Raw genomic sequence first — 19,682 nt, forward strand, 5'->3', positions numbered from 1 at the left:
TTGCTTGGTCCAACCACTCTTTCTCTCTTGCTTGGTCCAACCACACCCTCGGTTCTTGCGCGCGCGCTTTTATAGCGCCTCAGGCGATCAAGCCGCCGGCCTTCAGGACACGCCCCTCGGTGAGCTCGCTTCGGCCCTGATTGGTGGGCACAGGCCCTCTGACTCCACCCTTGATGACGATGGGCGGGCAGCCGGGCACGCCCTTCTTCCCCGAGCTGAGCACATGCTTAATGGCTGCTATTGTAGTTGGCAATAGAAGTTTTGGGAGTGGGAATGGGGCATGAAAGGGAATCTATCTTATTTCACTTGGTGCAATGGAGTGTCATCTTAATGGAAGACGAGGCCTTACCCTACTACACATAATAAGGAAATAAACTACTGAACAGGGATATTATGGTGTCCTTCATGTATGCTTTATGGAACTAACTACGGGAACGCCCTTTGACCTTTATACAACACTGGAGTAAGGAGGGCGATATTCTACAACAATTTACACTACAACAACAACAACAACAACAAAAAAACCATTCTCATATCCACAACAATATATCATTCAATGAACTTGAATATATATACACAAAGAATTAAGTTAAGCACCCCCCCGTTTTTTTACAACCTCGCACATTACAAGTTTGTTGTCGTCAAAACAGTGTAATATACCCATGATATTGCTATATTTTCTGGAGAAGTGATATTATGGTCACATAAAAACATAACAATCATGCCGTTTTCAATATTTTATTCTGAATAATTTAAGGTGAAATTTTTTGGGAATTTTAGGCATATTTTCACCTCAATTTAAGTATGGAGCTATAGGTCCATCACGGACAGTGTGGATGACGTTTATGTTTTCTAACGTACAGTCATTGTTCTGAGAAGACCTCTAGCGATCTTTGCGTCAATAACGTGTGTAGGACCCACGTGATCGGATCACTGACTCAACCCTACGTCTCATAGACCCTGTAAGCCGTCGTATGCGTTGCTGTGGCAGGTTGTTCCATTCCCGATGTAATGCACGTTCCAATTCATCCAGATTGGCTATTGGAGGGACCATCTTCGCAATTTGTCGTCCCAACATGTCCCAAACGTGCTCGAGGGGGTTCAGGTAAGGACTGTACGCAGGCCAGGGGATGGTTGTCACAGCACCTTGCTCCATCCGATCACGTGGGTCCTACACACGTTATTGACGCAAAGATCGCTAGAGGTCTTCTCAGAACAATGACTGTACGTTAGAAAACATAAACGTCATCCACACTGTCCGTGATGGACCTATAGCTCCATACTTAAATTGAGGTAAAAATATGCCTAAAATTCCCAAAAAATTTCACCTTAAATTATTCAGAATAAAATATTGAAAACGGCATGATTGTTATGTTTTTATGTGACCATAATATCACTTCTCCAGAAAATATAGCAATATCATGGGTATATTACACTGTTTTGACGACAACAAACTTGTAATGTGCGAGGTTGTAAAAAAACGGGGGGGTGCTTATCTTAATTCTTTGTGTATATATACAGACTTGGCATTTAATATGGAATATTTTTTTTGTGGGGGTGAACTTACTTTTCAAGATGACTTAGAACCAAAAGTTCATTGGAATTATGTTGAAATTATTCTAGATTTTGTTAATGTGACCTTTAAAAGAAACAAAAACCACATTTGACATTTCAAAGCAAATAAATTGATCCTTGAAAGTGATGTAAACTGATATCGAACTCAATTCACGGACAGTACTGTGTTAAACTTCTGTACGTTTTCCAGAAGTATCTCTTTATTTTGCACATTAGCCAAAAAAAAATTCAACAAAAACAAAAGCTAAATTATGACTGGGATTATGGACAGTAAAATTACAGTTCAGTACTTCGTGTAACCCCCACAAGCATTCAGGAGAGCACGTACACGTCGAGGCATGCTGTTCACGAGATTTGCCAAGGTTTGGACAGGAATCGCTTGCCATGCAGCGACAATAGTCTGCTGCAATTCACGCACTGAGGTAGGCTGCTGGTCCAAGTTGTCGATTTGACGCGTTAATTCTGCCCACAAGTTCTCTATCAGATTCATATCCGGGGACATGGCAGGCCACTCCATATGCTCGACACCACGGTCAGCAAGAAAGTGTTGGATCATGCGAGCACGATGAGGCCGTGCATTGTCATCTTGGAAGACAAAGTTTCCTCGAAAGGCTGCACGAGCAAATGGAAGCAATGTTTCTTCCAGAATGACCCTGTACTTGAACTGGTTCAGGTTTCCATTCAGAACAACCAGGTCAGTTTTGCCCCCTGCATGAAAAGCAGCCCAAACGGTCACCCCACCACCTCCAGCTTGGACTCTTGGCACTATACAATCTTCGTTGTGGGCTTCATGCACTTGTCTGCGCACTCGGACGCGGCCATCTAGACGATAGACCAGAAATCTAGACTCGTCACTGAAGGTCACGTGATTCCAGTGTCCTGGCTGCCATTGACGGTGCTCTCTGGCCCACTGCAATCGGCGCTGGCTGTGTTGTCTGGTCAGGCGTGGCTTTCTAAGGGGATGCCTGGCACGATAGCCTGCTTGAACCAGTCGTTGGTTGACTTGTCTTCTGGATACAGGCACATTTGTCAGTTGCTGCCACTCAGCCCTAAGCCGATTAGCTGACTTGGTACGGCCATTGCAGACTAACCGGTGCAGCTGGCGATCATCTCTCCTTGTGGTTCTGCGTGGACGTCCTGGCCTCGGTATTGGAGGAGGGACACCCCTCTGAGCATTTCGTTTCAGGATCTTTGACACCTGACCTTGAGTGATGCCATCCTACCGAGCAATAGCACGCTGTTTCATGCCAGAATTTCGTAAAGCCACCACTCCATGACAAACAGCATTGTCAAGTTGACGGACCATCTCCAGAGGAAGCAGCAATAACTTTTGTAGACGTGCAGCAGTTGTTTTCAACTAATACAGAACGCAACAACCCTTATATACCCGATTGTGAAGCCAATCGTCAAATGTACCTGTCCTTACATTTTGTCATGCCACCTGTGATATAATCCTGTTATTGACTTCTTGCTGCGAAAGACAATCAATGACATGGTTCTTTCAACAAAGACATCACCGAAGGGTAAAATAAACTCACCAGATTGATATACTGAGTTCAGAAAGTAAACCCAAGTCAAGAAAAAAAAAAATTCCATATTAAATGCCAAGTCTGTGTATATATATATATATATATATATATATATATATATAAAAGCAATATATATATATATATATATATATAAGCAAGAGGGCTGGCAGGTGGTGGCAAACCTAAAGCCACAATTGGTATTCCGATAGGAGATCTATGTGACAAGGTTGCGGCCTGACATTGTCATCTGGTCAGGTGCAACAAGACAGGTCATCTTAGGGGAATTGTCTTGGGCAGAGAGCATCGATGTGCACGAGAGGAAGAGAGGAAAGTACAGTGAGCTGGAGGCAGAGTGTCGGGAGAAGGGTTGGCGAGTTTCACGTCAGCCATTTGAGGTGGGGTGTAAAGGGTATATTGGCAAATCCTTTTCTGCATTTATTGCTCGGCTTGGAGTGTGTGGGACAGAAAGAAGGAGGATGTGTGACAAAGTGGCCCAGGTTGCCTTGAAAGGCTCACTTTGGATATGGAGGAAGTTTATGGAGGCACGTCGAATGATGTAGGTAGAGGTTGTGGGTGGTGGTTCATTTCAGCCTAAAGGGGTAGTGACTGAGTGTGGAAGAGAGGTGTGTGTGTGTGTGTGTGTGTGTGTGTGTGTGTGTGTGTGTGTGTGTGTGTGTGTGTGTGTGTGTTTTTTGTTTGTTTTTTGCAGGAGAGGGTGTGGTTTTGCATGAATGTGTTTTTGTTTGAGTGGTGCATGTTTTAAGGGTAAATGGTCGGTCGGTTAGGTGTGGTTTGTGGTGTGAGTTAGTTAGTGAGTGAGGGAGGGGCTGTGGATTTTGGGAGTGTCGGCAGTTTTGTTGTTGTAGTCTGTGTTCTCACTGGCTGGGGTGGGGGTATGTACGCATCCAGGTGTAGCTGCTGCATGTGGAGGCGTATGTGCCCCTGCTGCCCCACCTTAGCTGATCGTATTGAGGTTGAAGGGCAGAAGCGGGATGCTGCTGAGGACCTTGACAGTGAGGCACACTTGTGACCAGGTGTGTTTTTGAAATTTTATATATATATATATATCTGCAGTTGCCTCTGCAGCGATGACATGTGGTGTGGGGAGGTGAGCGTAGCGAGCCGATCCACGCTAGCATACTTATAAAAATATCCTTATTAAAAAACAACAACATCCAATCAAACATAGTGTTTGGAGCTCCACAATGTTGAACTTTAGCTTTGCAAGTGAAAGTCTGACATATTTTTTGCTCGATCGGGTTTGCACATTTCGCTGATTTCCTGCACTTGATTTTCACTTTTATAAAAGACTTTTTTTTTTCTTTTTTTTTGTATACAACATCGAGGCTCATGTAAGAGCATTAATGACAAAAAAAAACAAACGGACACATAAGACAAAATAAAGGGAGCGGGAGACAAGATGGGGAGAGAGAGGGAAGCAGACAAGTACAACATTTGAGAGCAGGGACATCGGGAGATCTGTGGGAGGGAGAGGGCTTGGGGGAAGGAGGCGTGGGAAGGGGGGGGGGGGGGGGGGGGGGAGAAGTAAAAAACATGGACACTGCTAGGACTTCCAGGAAACAAGTTTGTATTTCAGAAAAGTGGATCTGGGGTGAATTAACGGGGGTAGAAAAGATCAAGATTTTGGATGGGGGAAGATAAGAGATGGTGGTGAACAGCTATTTTAAAGATCTGGAGGGAGGAGTGGGATTGAAGAGAGTGAGGGAGTTTGTTCCAGAGGTGGGAGAAAAGAGGAATGAAGGAGTGAAGGTGAGCAGAGAGTCTTGATTTTGGCAGTTTCACCCGAAGAGGGTTGCAGGCGGATCTTGTGCGACCTGTAGGAATGTTTGGGGGACAGAGCACAGACAGGGCTTGGGGGGGGGGGAGCTCGGCCGGAGAGGAGTCGGTAGAAGACAGAAAGACCACCAACCTGCCTGTGGTGAGTGAGTGAAAGGCCCTCGGAGTTAGCTTATAACGAACTAACTCATAACTTATGTAACTAACTCAGAGTTAGTTTGTTCATTACAATCACGTCTTACGAGTGCCATGCAGAGGATGCAAAAACAACAAACGGCACGTGTGTGTTTCGTGCAACTGAACCGAAGCTTCCCAAATCAAATGTATCAATCGTGCTATATACAAAAGCCGTATCGCGATGAGTATCGCTCAAGCCAGTCGTTTACATGAATAATCAGAAATGGCACAGACATTCGGGAAACAAGCAAATCCCGGGAAGCTCGCCATCTCCTCACGCCCATTGAATGCTGCCATTTTGTGCAGCAAAATACCCCGAACCAGTATTTAAAGGTAAATAGTTGTGGTTGCCGTTTTTGTCACGTTTAAATTTGTGAGCAATTTGAGTGTTCTCTTTGGAGACTGCTTATTCGTGGGGTCTCCACAACTTGTATTTACATTTTTATAGGTTCATTGAGGTGCTCCACACAAAATTAAAACATCTGGTGAAGACGGATGTTTAAAAAAATCACATCTCTCTGTGCATTCTGCAGGCAAATGTAACAAATGATTACATGCACGGACATCCAGGCCAGATGACGCAATTCTTGCGTGGTTTATCTATTTAACATGATTGTACTAATGGATGCACGTGAGGCTGTTACACTTGCGCTAAAATAACTTTGGGGGAAATGTGAATTTTTTGAGGGATTATACACCTTGATATCGTAGAATTTCGGGGAATCATAGAATTTTGAAGCCTCACTGGTAGTAGTATTTATCTCAGTGATAGCACATGCTTGCCTGTTTTGATATAACTAGATGAGATACCTGTTCTATGCCCGTGGAATTCTGAGTATTTGGGGAGGGGTTGTGGGGAAGTGGGGAGGATCGAGGGAGGAATATGGAGGGGTTGGGGAAGGGCCATAGGGGTAGAAAGTGGTGTGGGGGAGATACTGGTCGCCCAGATGAACCTGAGTTTGGGGTGAGGTTTGGAAGGGGTGGTGTTGAGAGGTGTGGGGTGTTGTGGTGGGGGCAAGTCAAAGTGCAAAACCATTCTGGAGGAATGCTCACACTTGATGCCATTTGAGAGCCCTGTGGATCAGATGGTGTGGCTGGTGAATCAGAACACACGCACACACACACACCTGGGTAATACGAGTTGTCACAGCATGTATCACATCAGTCAGCCAACCCTAACATATCGAGAATACTGTGCAGCCGGGAAGAGGGAAATTCTGCCATTATTGCCTATGGGACAAAATAGATGATATAGTGTTTTAACCGACCCTCCACCCCCCCCCCCCCACCCCCCATTCTCCTTACCTTCCCATCCCCCTTCCCTCACCTCAACTCACCATAACCCTTTCCCCCCCTAACCTTCTTCCTCCTTTCCCCCCTCCCCTCCCATCCATTTCCCACCCCCCTCCCTCCTATCCCTCCCTCTCTTCATATTCCTGGCACAAAGCGACCTTCTGTTGTCCGGCAACGCCAGGTACTTTTGGTAGTTCTAAATAAATATCGAAATGAAAAAATAATTCAAGGCTATTGTTATTATGCACATAATACATCCCCTTACAGCCCCGTGAGTATAGTATGCCAATTTCTCTTAAGATCAGCCAAAACTGTAAAAAGGAGTTTATGATCAAACAAACCACCCCGTTTACACGTCATAGTATTGATTAATACACTTCATCACTAAGATTTTTTTTTTTTTTTTTTTTTTTTTGTATACAAGATCGAGGCTCGTGAAAGAGCGAACATTAATCACACAGAAAGACAAACAGACACACAAAACAAATAACATCGGGAGTGGTAGACAAGATGGGGAGAGAGGGGGAAGGACACAAACACAACATTTGAGAGCAGGGACCGAGAGACATGGAGACATCGAGAGAACTGTGGGAGGGAGAGGGCTTTGGGGGGAGGCATGGGAAGGGGGGGGGGGTGGGAGAGGTATAAAACATATGGACACTGCCAAGACTTCCAGGAAAGAAGTTGGAATTTCAAACAAGGTGGATCTGGGGTGAATTAGTGGGGGTAGAAAAGATCAAGGTTTTGGATGGGGGAAGATAAGAGATGGTGGTGAACAGCTGTTTTGAAGACCTGGAGGGAGGAGTGTGATTGAAGTGAGTGTGGGAGTTTGTTCCAGAGGCGGGAGAAAAGAGGAATGAAAGAGTGAAGGTGAGCAGAGAGCCGAGATTTCGGCAGTTTAACCATCAGAGGGTTGCTGGCAGATCTTGTGCGACCTGTAGGAATATTTGGGGGACAGAGCACAGAGAGAGCTGGGGGAGCAAGGCTGGAGAGGAGTCGGTAGAAGACAGAAAGACCACCTACCTGCCTGCGGTGAGTGAGTGAAAGGCCCTCAGAGATAGCTTCATCGCGGGAGATTCCAATGATTCTGAAAGCTTTGGATTCAACAGCGTGAAGCCGAGCCAGGTGTGAGGCAGGAGCACCAGCCCATAGGGGAGAACAGTATTCCATTGAGCTGCGGATGAAAGCCTTGTATGTGGTGAGGAGCTCAAGTGTGCCTAGGAAGGACTTCGCACGACGGAGGATGCCCAGTCGGCGACTGGCTTTGGAGGCCAGCTTGGAAATGTGGTTTTCCCAAGAAAGATCATGGCAGATGGTGAGACCCAAAAGCTTGAGCGACAGAACTTCTTGGAGAGGATTGTTGAGAAAGTAGATGAGAGGGTTGTCCAGTCGATCTTTTCGGAGAGACATAGTAAGAGTGTGAGATTTGTCAGGATTGAAAGACATGTTCCACATGTTTGACCAGTCTGTGATTTTGTCCAGGTCTTCAGAGAGTGAGGAGGCTGCAGACTGCCGATCTGAGGGAAGAGGAATGGAGCGGCAGAGAGTGGAGTCATCAGCAAAGAGATACAGAGGATTTTCCAGAGAGTCGGAGAGATCATTGATAAAGACCAGAAAAAGCACAGGGCCCAGCACACTGCCTTGGGGAACTCCAGCCTGAACGGGAAGGGGAGATGAGAGAAATCCATTCAGGGCCACACGTTGACTACGACCAGAGAGGAAGTCCGCAAGCCATGCATGGAGATTTCCATGGATACCATAGGAGGAGAGTTTGGTGAGCAGAGCTGGGTGCCAGACCGTATCGAAGGCACGTGATATGTCAAGGGAGACAGCTCTGATTTCCTGTTTGGCATTGAGGACCTCCATCCATTGTTGAGACAGCAGAAGCAGCATGTCCAGAGTAGAGTGACCTGGTCTGAAACCAAATTGATGATCAGAGATCAAGCCATTGGAGAAGAGGAAAGATTTCATATCCGAAGCAATGATGGATTCCATGACTTTGCTGATAATTGGGAGCAGGCTGATTGGTCTGTAGTTGCAAGGATCTGTTTTTGCACCTTTTTTGTGTAAAGCGGTAATGTTTGCTGATTTCCAGGATGCTGGCAGAAAGTAAACTTTTCATCACAATTTAACCAACTTTAATGCAAACGTATTGTTATTTTGTGGATCACCTTGTATTTGTCATAATTTTAGGGTTTTACAGAAGTGATGTTACATGCATTCCTTCAGGTGGTGAGAAACAGCGAGTCTCTATTGCCCGTGCTGTTTTGAAGGACCCTCCAATCTTGATCTTGGATGAGGCAACTTCTTCGTTGGATTCGCTCACGGAGCAGGTGAATGAAAAGCTTGTAGATACATTCTAATTCAAGCTGTACTCCTGTTTGGATGAACTGCCTTGAAATAACAGTTGAGTAAATGCCTCAGGATGAACAAACTACACATCTGTATGGTAAAAAGCACTCTGAATAAATTGTTTAGGGTTGTTAGGGTTAGGGCTTCAGATAATCATCATCTTTTTAAGGCTTCAGACTCATCTTTTGGGCTTCAGAGTAGCAGCACTCTGAAGAAATTGTAATAATTTGATATTGGCCTTTTCATTGGTGTCAGGATCAAGCTTGTGTGCGTGTGTTCGTGTGTTCGTGCGCACATTATATGCCCTTTCCAGGATGGTACACCATTTCAAAAATCTAACCAATGAATACCATAGTCATCATTTGTATGAAAATAGCACTTCCTGACTTCAAGGGAGAGCATCAACTCTGGATCATGTCTCACTTGGCGAACACTGCATAATCCGCATGAGACAAACATGTGTCGTCCACACACTTTGTTTCCGCTAATGCAAACTAAAAAAAACAAAGTACTGATGATCGGACGGATATTAAAATCAAATTGTATGGAGCATGATGAGCGCTCGCCTCATCTCCACTGGATAAAAATCCTGTGTGTGCGCAGACCATAGTGTCACCTTCGGCCCGGAGGCTTCACCTCGGCCACTCAATTGCATTGTGATTTTTTATGGTGGTCATTGATTAAACCCCAGCCGCTGATCCGGATTCCCAGCTTATTTGCCTATTTTGAAGGCGCCTTTTTTATTTTAAAAAGGTGAAAAAAAATCAAACATTTAAACAGCCTTGGACATGCATCTTGACCCCACGGTCAAGGCACACCATCCATCAAGACTGTCCCATTGGCATACACATGCACCTCAGCCCAAAGGTTGAATCACATTGTCAATCAAAACACATGCATCCTGACCCCGAAGGGCCAGAATGCATGGTCATACAATTGGACCCCTCCTCCATAGGAGTGAGTCCCCACGACTTCAACATCATGCCATCCCGACGAGGGCTTATTTTCCCTCCTCAGGATGGCACACCATTTCAAAAATCTAACCAATGAAGACCATAATTGTCAATTATATGAGAATAGTAATTCCTGACTTCAAGGGAGAGCATCAGCCATGGGTTATGTCTCACTCGGCAAACACCGCAAAATCCGCAAGAAACAAACATCATATAATTGACGATAGAATATATCATTTTACCATCCCAGATTTGTCACCAAATGGAGATCCCATCTTTTAATTTAATAATGATGCAAGAAATGGTGTGCATTATGCCACACCAATGTGTACTTCCAATTATTCTGCCATTCATTTTGAGGCTTGTGTAATATAAGGACACAATGCCCAATCATGTCCATATCCTGGCGCTACTTCACCCTTTGCTTATCTATTTTCTAGCAATATTTGTTGCACTCATCATCTTTCCTTGGTAGCAGCATTCCTGGTTGCCAATACTGTATACGTAAGGGACCTTCGTGTATGAGCAAAACTACATTTGTGAGTAATTTATGAAATCCATTTAGCCCAGCATCAGATTTTTTATTATCGTCCAATATTATCATCACAGCATCACAACCCAATTTATCTGTGCATGGGTGTACACAGTTTTCTGTGATAGAGAATGGTAACAGAACTGTGTTGCAAGACAATTATTAATTTCAAGAAAGTGAATTTCCTCTTTCTCCCATTCATTCAAAATTCTTCCATTCTTCATCTTGCTCAAGCACATTCACCATTGGCCCCATCTCGGCTTTACTTACTGCACGTTGGTGCAAAACAAGGTATTTTTGCTCACCCTGTCACCTTTCAGACTATTAGCATCACATTTGTGAGACATTGAGGAATTTTTTTTTTTAACCCCACAGCCATCCCCACAAGTGTAACTTTCACTTCAACCATTCTTATATAAAGCATTTATGATTATTGTTTTTGATATTGATTCTAAATCAGATCTTCATGCTTGAAAGGACACAAGTGAATATTTTTTTTTTTTTTGGTAATCATTATAGTTGAGTATTGCAATTGAAATTTGACATTTGTTTTTCTTATTGACAGCATATCCTGACAGCAATGGCAACTGTGATGCGGAACAGAACAACAATTCAAATAGCCCACCGTCTTTCCACTGTGGTTGCTGCCAATGAAATAATCGTTCTTCACGAGGTGTGTATTGCCACCAACCTGTTTGTCCAATCATCTAATTTACACCGTCAATTGTGGTTTAACTGGCAGATTTTATACAACAATCCTTCTTTCTTTCTATTTTTTTTATTTTCTCCTTTTTGTGAATCATCCGATTCAAAATTAATCAAAAACCAAAGGTGGACAGATATGAAGATAGACAGAAAATGAATACATTCATTCATTTTTTGTCTGTTTTTTTGTCTTTGAGCAGGATAGCTCAAACTTATGGACGGATTGAGAGAACTTGTGGGCAGGTTGAGTGTGTGACAGAACGAATTGACTCAATTTTGGTGAAGATCCGGATCTGGATATGAGGATTTTTTTTTTTTTTGGACTTTTAAGTGATTCTTCACCATTGAGAGATGGGGCCAAAAAACGATATTTAGCACATTTCAAAACGTTGTGGACAACTTTTGATTCATACAGCTGCATGAATTAGTAAATGTACTTTAACCTATATATGTAGGGTGCCCCTTTATATGAACTTTTCTAGAGCATTACGTTCCTCCTCCTAAGAACACAAGGGTAATACAGCATGCACATGAGATTTTTTGAATGTCCCTTATTTTCTATCATCTGGCATTTTCCACAAGCCATGGAATGTCCCTTCTTTTCTATTGTTCGACATTTTCTACAAGATATTTGTAGTTCCTTCTTTTATGTAGTTTGCCTCATGGCGCATTCCATACAAAGTGGCCATTTCTATGCCCCTGGCATTTTTCCCAAGAATGTCTCATTTTCTATGGCCACTACAAGTGGCCATCACGACGGATGAAAAAATACATGGAGACATCGCATACATCAATTAAATTACACGAATTAAAAAACCAACCTATTACTGTAAACCAACCTATTGCTGTGCCCAATACTGTAAACCATATCTCCAATTGCTCGTCATGAAATACAGTATCAATCCAATCCTGGACAAAGAAAAAAAATTGCCGCCATTTTTTCTGTGCCTTTTTCATTCTCACAGCATGCAACTTCATTCTATATTGATTACTACCAGAGTCAAAATTTTTCTATGTCCAACGTTTTGGGGTTCACCCCTATGAGCCAAGCAAAAACTGTGGCACTTGGGTGGAATTTGTTTCAAAAGCCATTAATTAGATGTATTGGTCGATGTATGTTCCAGGTTTCAGCTAGTTTCAATGCATAGCCTTTGAGATATGAGCACCAACACATTTCGGGCTGACGGACGGAAGAACGGACAGACACCAACGTGAATTTGACGGTTTTCTAAATAAAACTCAAGAATGCGGAAAGAAACATTGCTGAAGTTTGGATCATACTACCTCGACGTGCAAAGCATTTACTTCTGACATTTGCAGCCAATTTCATCCAGTAGAAGCCGAGAAACGAGTTTTCGGTCCCTGCGTTAAAGTTGCATCGAGAAACCATTCTGAAAAAAGGAGGTGCACTTCGCGCTTCCCTTGATAATGATATAAATTGGGTGGATGCGTTCTCATATGCTTGTTGCCATTTCCATTCCCATTATAGAGTGACGTGCTTTTTGAATCTGACATCCACTGGAGGCAAGATGCCCATCCGAGGGATACCATACACTTTTCATCATACACTTTTCTTCTCTTTTATTTAAGGCCTGGCCTCGATGAGGGTGCTATATAGTCCGTACCTGGACCCTTCAACATAAAAAAACAAAAAAAAGAACTGGTGGTTTAGCTATACTATTAGCCATTTGATTGAGAAATTAATTATTTTATGATTATTAGAAATTTATTTTTATTACGCAATGAATCAATCAATTATTGCACACCTCTCCCTTCCAATACCATCTCTATGTGCTGAACGGCGGGATCGCTGGGTGCCGAGGGCGCCCCGGCAATGCCGTGCGCTGGAGGATACGTTATTTATTTATTTGGCATTGGGGTGGTGTACTTTGAATATACCTGTACTTGTTTATTTTGCTTTTTCGATGTTTTATAAACGCTTCTATGAAAAGGGATTATTCGAAGAACTTCGGAGAATTTTCTTGAACTGTAAAGGTCCATTAAGATATGAGGGCCTTCTACTCTGCTGTTAGTGTTTCTATCTATCTTTGTGTTTCCCCACATATTGGCCTTCTACTCTGCTGTTAGTGTTTCTATCTATCTTGGTGTTTTCCCCCATATTGGCCTTCTACTCTGCTGTTAGTGTTTCTCCCCTTCTTGGCCTTCTACTCTGCTGCTGGTGTTTGCCTCCATCTTGGCCTTCTTCCCTGCTTCCAACACCAGTTTCCCCCTCTCTCTACTGGTCCTTTTGCATGTCTCAACTGTTCGTTTTGCATCCTGTTATGTCCTGATCCGTTTCGTGTGCTAGCTCTTCCATGAGCCTCGACTATGTATACAGAACAAAAACAACGAAGGGGCGTTTCCAATCTGCAAGCTCAGACACAGAGTTAGTTGTGTAGCTCTTTGTTAAAAAAGACCAAATGGGGGAACTTGTAGGTCCTGGATTTGAGATCCGAGTTGTTATTCCATGATGCTTGTTTGTTTGTTTCACAGCACTCCTTATTCTTTATTACGGCAAGTCCTCAGCCAGACTTTATTCATTTTTTTTCACTCTTCCTCTGTTTTATTTTCATTTTTCCGCTAAGCCTGGTGTTGGCTTAACGGTCAAGATTGCTGGCTTAAGATCTTGGGGTGTTAATGTTGAGTCCCTGTCGTGCCGTTAAGTAACATCAGGAGGGTTGACTCGGCCTGCCATCCTTCCGGGGTCGGCAAAATGAGTACCAGCTTTCTGGAAATGGGCACTGCATCAACGGCATGGTCGTGCTCCCAACAATGATTCAACTAGCAGCCACAGGCTGCATATGAAATAATGTTTTTCCCTATTTTTCTTCTAGGGTAAAGTCGTTGAGAAAGGCACACATTGGCAACTGCTTTCATCTCCTTCGAGCCTTTATGCTGAACTCTGGCACAAACAGCTGGCTGGGAATTTGAAAGGCAGCAGAGTTGTCAATGGAAGTGAAAAGCCAGACAGAGAGATGGAGAGGAAGATTGCAATGGAGGAAATAATGAAGAGTGTAAAGGGTTGTGGGAACTGTTCTTGTTGAAAATCAAGAAAAATAAAATTGAGGGAAAGGGCAGGGGTTTCATTGGGCAGAGTAAAAAATGTTTCTTAAAAATGTATAAATGTTTGGGATTGCGCAAAGTTTGGTTGTAATAGGAATTGCATACAAATCCTCAAATGATGTTTGTAATATTATTGTTGCAGTTTTATGTTGGAGATCATTATTGATCGAACCTAAAGAAAAGGGGTGGGAGGGGTGAAAATCGAAATCATTGAGATTGATTGATGGCTGTGGGTTGTGGGTCTGGTTTGTTCCACGTGGAGTGGGACAACAAAGTTGTGGACTCCTAACATGCAACCTGTTTATGAGTACGAATTTGTACATAGAACATTTTTGAAACTGATAGTATGATAAGAAAACCTGGTGCAAGTTTGTTTCACTAGGTTCTGCAAAGTCATCTTGGATTGATCCTCATTTCAGGCATTTCCAAAAGATGGAATGTAAAAAGCGGGTAATCCTTGGCTTTAGCAGCCACTCGCATGTCCTCCCACATCACACATCCATGTTGTTCTACAGACTAACTTGCTCTGATTTTACGATTGCAGAACCAAGCTATTTTATATGTCGGCGCATACAACATAAAACAAATATCGGAGTAATTTTTACAAGATGGGTCTTTGTTTACTTTTTTTATTCCCACTCCAAACGTTTGTCATGAATAAGTTGAACACTATTCAAGTCGCCCAAAGTTTCCTTGTTGCCTCAAAAAAAAAACTCAAACAAGTCTATTTCAGTCTACTGTAGGAGTAAGATCCCTTTCCAACTTATGTTGAGGTGTTTACCAGGTTTTGTAAGTGCGAATTGATGAGAGTGAGTACTAATGATTAGAGTGCGTCTGACATCTGGTTCGGAATCGGCACGCGTGGAGGATTGATCGGCGCTCTCTCCTGCCAGTTCTAAACTAAGTTCCCCGACCATTTACCTTGTGTTTTAGATTGGTTTTTATTCCTGTTTTGGTGTTCGTGTTTTTTAAATCAATTTTCTGTTCCAAACCGTATCCTGCTGTGTTGAACCGTTTAATATGTCTCCCAAGTTAACTTCGTTTTCGCTCCTTTTATTCCAGTTATTGGTACCTCTGATCGCTCAGCTCAATCCATTTCTCCTCCTTCCTCCAAAAATTCAAACAAAATATTTCTCCTTCACTCGGAAAAAAACAAAGGAACAACATCGGAATTTTTTTCCCGAACTCCAATCTTGCTACTCAGTGACTCATTTTCCTATCCTTTCTTCACCATATCCCCAAAGTTTTTACTCCATCAGGAACAACGCATTCATTCTTGTTCATCAAAATCGCTTCCTTTTCTCTTTGGCAAGGCTTATTTCCCAAAACCTCCTCACTCAAACGCTGAGTTGATCCAGCCTCATTTTTCACTTGCAGCTGAATTTTCCTTCATGCCTTCAACCAAAAACATTGCAAACAACACCCCACCAAGGAAATCTGGCGCAGGTTATCCAGTCTGGTAATATTGAGGCATCAGCTTTGCAAGGTCTGAGCACACGACAAAAATTTCCCCTTCACTTTCATTCATGTTGTCAAAGATGGACCAACTTACATCTCGCTGTCTGACAACATGGACAAACATCTATCCACTCATCCCAACTCTCTCTTCCTCATATGTGGCGACTTCAACTGTCATCATGCCAGCTGGCTGAGTGTGGGTACCTCTTGTACCAACCATGGCACCTCAGCAAAGGACTTCTGCAACTCATTGGGAGTGACACAATCTGTCAATTTCCTGACCCAGATCTTAGTCAATGGAGCATCTTCTCTTCTAGACTTGGTTATGATGAACTTTCCTGCAAATGTCTGCTGTTCTTCTTCTGCTCCAGTCGGTTCATCTGATCATTTCCTTGTTAAAGTCGACTTCTCTCTGGCCATTCTCAGAGAGCCTCTTCAGCGCTGACGAGTCTGACATTTCACTCAGGCCGACTGGCATGGTCCCAAGAATTTCAATCAACCAATCATCTGGTCATGTCTCATAATTCAATTCAAACAGCCATCAATCATGTGGACTGGTCTCCCATCTCTACTGCCTCTGACATCAACTCTTTCTGGGAATTCTTCCAAAGAAAATTGCTCTCTCTCTCTCATGCACAGATTTATCCCATCTCGTCTTCAGTTGTCATACCCTTCCTCCCGTCCATGGTACACTGAATCTTGTGGTGAGACAGTTGCCATGAAACAACTAGCCTATGCTTCATGGAAGGCAAATCCAACGGTGGCAATCTCCGTTCCTTTCACAGAGCTCGGTACCAGTGTGTGCCTACCCTCAGGAGAGCCAGGAAACGACATATCTGTAATCTCAAGACTGAACTCTCAAACTTGTCTCCCTCCTCCAAATCCTGGTGGTGTCTGATCAAATCTGTTTCTGGTGTTTGTTCCCCCTCCATCCCCTCCCTTACCTCAAACGGCTATACAGCTGACTCTGCACATGAAAAAGCTGAATGCCTCAACTCTGTGTTTGCCTCAAAATCTTGTGTCCCAAACCAGTCTCTCTCTGGACCCACCTTACCCAGTTGAACCCAGCTGCTCCTGGACTCTGTGTCCTTCACTCCCGACAAGGTGGACAAGTTTCTGTCAAACCTTGACTCTGATTCTGCAACTGGACCAGACGGCATCAGCCCACGTGGCCTAAAATCCTGCTCTGCCACTCTTTCACACCCTCTCTCTGCTCTCTTCACCATTCTTTTGCTCAAGATCATCTGCCATCAGCTTGAAAATCAGCCAACATTACTGCTTTACACAAAAAAAGGTGCAAAAACAGATCCTTGCAACTACAGACCAATCAGCTTGCTCCCAATTATCAGCAGTCATGGAATCCATCATTGCTTCAGATATCAAATCCTTCCTCTTCTCCAATGGCGTATCACCCGTCAGTCCGTTGGCTTCCTGTGTTGAGCTCTGGTTCCGTGCTGCGATTGAGGTGATTCTCGATGAAGCCTCCAGTACGGAAACGCTGCCCCCCGTCCCGTCTGGGTGATGGCAGCTCTGCGTCCAGCAATGCGAAGACTGAAAGCTGACCTGACTTGCGGAGCTGGACCCTGCGAGATTAACAGAACATGTACCTGGAACTGCGAATGCAGAGAAAAGAACGGCATGAAGAACGGGCGGGAACTGCGGCTGTCTTTCCCTCGCGGTCCCCCTGTGCTGTCTTTCCCTCGCGGTCCCCCTGTGCTGTCTATCCCTCGCGGTCCCCCTGTGCTGTCTTTCCCTCGCGGCCCCCCTGTGCTGTCTTTCCCTCACGGTCCCCCTGTGCTGTCTTTCCCTCGCGGTCCCCCTGTGCTGTCTTTCCCTTGCGGTCCCCCTGTGCTGTCTTTCCCTCGCGGTCCCCCTGTGCTGTCTTTCCCTCGCTGTCCCCCTGTGCTGTCTTTCCCTCACAGTCCCCCTGTGCTGTCTTTCCCTCGCGGTCCCCCTGTGCTGTCTTTCCCTCGCAGTCCCCCTGCGGCTGTCTTTCCCTCGCGGTCCCTCTGTGCTGCCTTTCCCTCGTGGTCCCCCTGTGCTGTCTTTCCCTCGCGGACTTCTATAGGGTTGGTTTTCTAAGGCTTATATCAAAATATTAACTTATATCAAATAAGTCTTTTGGGGTGGAAGTGCGATGAAGTCACCGCATCACGCGGCACGAATGGTTCCATTGTGCACACTTTCGTTTTATTTCCAAATTAAAATCTGTTTTCACTTTTGCCGTAAAAAGGACATCGGTGCATCGAGTGTGGTATCTTATTTGGTGAAATTCGGTCGATTTGAAGTGGTGAAAATGGGATGTGATCGTGGAAAATCGTAGCGAGGGGCCATTTTGAATCGGTTTACGATTATTGCACCCTCCCATCACCCTCCCATCACCCTGCCCCATCACCCTGCCCCATCACCCTCCCCCATCACCCTGCCATCACCCTCCCATCAACCTGCCATCACCCTCCCATCACCCTGCCATCACCCTCCCATCACCCTTTATTGGACCATTTGACTTCTATAGGGTTGGTTTTCTAAGGCTTATATCAAGATATTAATTTATATCAAATAAATCTTTTAAGGTGAAAGCGTGATGACATCACCACGTCACGCGGCACGAATGCGCGCCTGTGTCGTTGGAGGTATTGACTTCTATAGGGTTGGTTTTCTAAGGCTTATATCAAAATATTAACTTATATCAAATAAATCTTTTAAGGTGAAAGCGCGATGACGTCACGCGGCACGAATGCACGCCTGTGTCGTCGGAGGTATTGACTTCTATAGGGTTGGTTTTCTAAGGCTTATATCAAAATATTAACTTATATCAAATAAATCTTTTAAGGTGAAAGCGCGATGACGTCACCACGTCACGCGGCACGAATGCGCACCTGTGTCGTTGGAGGTATTGACTTCTATAGGGTTGGTTTTCTAAGGCTTATATCAAAATATTAACTTATATCAAATGTCTTTTAAGATGAAAGCGCGATGACGTCACGCGGCACGAATGCACGCCTGTGTCGTCGGAGGTATTGACTTCTATAGGGTTGGTTTTCTAAGGCTTATATCAAAATATTAACTTATATCAAATAAGTCTTTTAAGGTGGAAATGCGATGACGTCACGCGGCACGAATGATTCCATTGTGCACGCTTTCGTTTTATTTCCAAATTAAAATCTGTTTTCACTTTTGCCGTAAAAATGACATCAGTGCAGCGAGTGTGGTATCTTATTTGGTGAAATTCGGTCGATTTGAAGTGGTGAAAATAAAATGTGATCGTGAAAATCGTAGCGAGGGGCCATTTTGAATCGGTTTTCGATTATTGCACCCTCCCATCACCCTCCCCCATCACCCTCCCCCATCACCCTGCCATCACCCTCCCATCACCCTTTATTGGACCATTTGACTTCTATAGGGTTGGTTTTCTAAGGCTTATATCAAGATATTAACTTGTATCAAATAAGTCTTTTAAGGTGAAAGCGCGATGACGTCACCACGTCACGCGGCACGAATGCGCGCCTGTGTCGTTGGAGGTATTGACTTATATAGGGTTGGTTTTCTAAGGCTGTAGGCCGCACCTCATTTTGTCGAATAAAGTGGTATTCGGGTGGTTCCGGTATTTGGGACCGCAGGGACGGAAAGTGCAGGTACGGGGTGCTTGGCACTCCCCAGCCGGCCCGCTCTGAAGGTTCGGATCGGGACACCGGGATTCATTCCGGTCGGCCCGGAGGTCGGGGTGCGGGGCCTGTCACGGAACGTCAAAACAAACGGCCTGCCGGGGCCGCCCAAAAGTCGGGCGTGAGGGGCGCGTCCACTAATGGAACGCCTCTCGCTTCCCAGATCGAGGGCCACGTGGTCAGGAGAACCTCGTCCCTTCTGGTTGCCCTGCCGTCCCACCGGGAGCGCTGGCAGGGTGTACTTCAAACTAAGCTTAAGTGTCAAGTGTTAAGTTCCTCCTTGCCCTCGCAAGGGAAAGGCTAGGGTCAAGCTCTTCCAAATTTCCAAACACTAGAAATCGGACGTCTCAAATTAATTAATTATTTGTTAATACATCTCAGTCGCCCGCGACCTCTCTAGCGCGGGCGTCGACCCAGTTCATTTCCGGGCGACCGGGCCGATTTTCGGCCCGGCCGTGGCCGAAGCCGTTGATTCCGCCGTAGCACGCTAACGCGTAGGCTCGCGCATCCCCGGTCCGCTGGGGCAACGCGGGTGTCCTACCGTGCCCGGCACTGCTGATCTCTCAAACTTCCGGGAGTAGGT

General features: G+C 44.6%; 1 protein-coding gene across 2 annotated transcripts in view; it reads left to right on the top strand.

Annotated features, from left to right (window-relative positions):
• The window catches only part of ABCB7 (ATP binding cassette subfamily B member 7), an 83,930-nt gene extending 69,347 nt beyond the window's left edge, over positions 1-14,583 (top strand). For both annotated transcript variants that reach the window (XM_068106070.2, XM_068106071.2), the window contains 3 exons: positions 8,601-8,704; positions 10,774-10,881; positions 13,748-14,583. In XM_068106070.2, the coding sequence (XP_067962171.2) occupies positions 8,601-8,704; positions 10,774-10,881; positions 13,748-13,957 (422 nt within the window). In that variant the 3' untranslated portion in view covers positions 13,958-14,583. The remainder of the gene's footprint in view (positions 1-8,600; positions 8,705-10,773; positions 10,882-13,747) is intronic.
• Positions 14,584-19,682: the final 5,099 nt, after the last annotated feature.

This window comes from Myxine glutinosa, chromosome 2, assembly GCF_964187855.1.
Source record: "Myxine glutinosa chromosome 2, kmMyxGlut1.1, whole genome shotgun sequence".
Taxonomy (NCBI): domain Eukaryota; kingdom Metazoa; phylum Chordata; class Myxini; order Myxiniformes; family Myxinidae; genus Myxine; species Myxine glutinosa.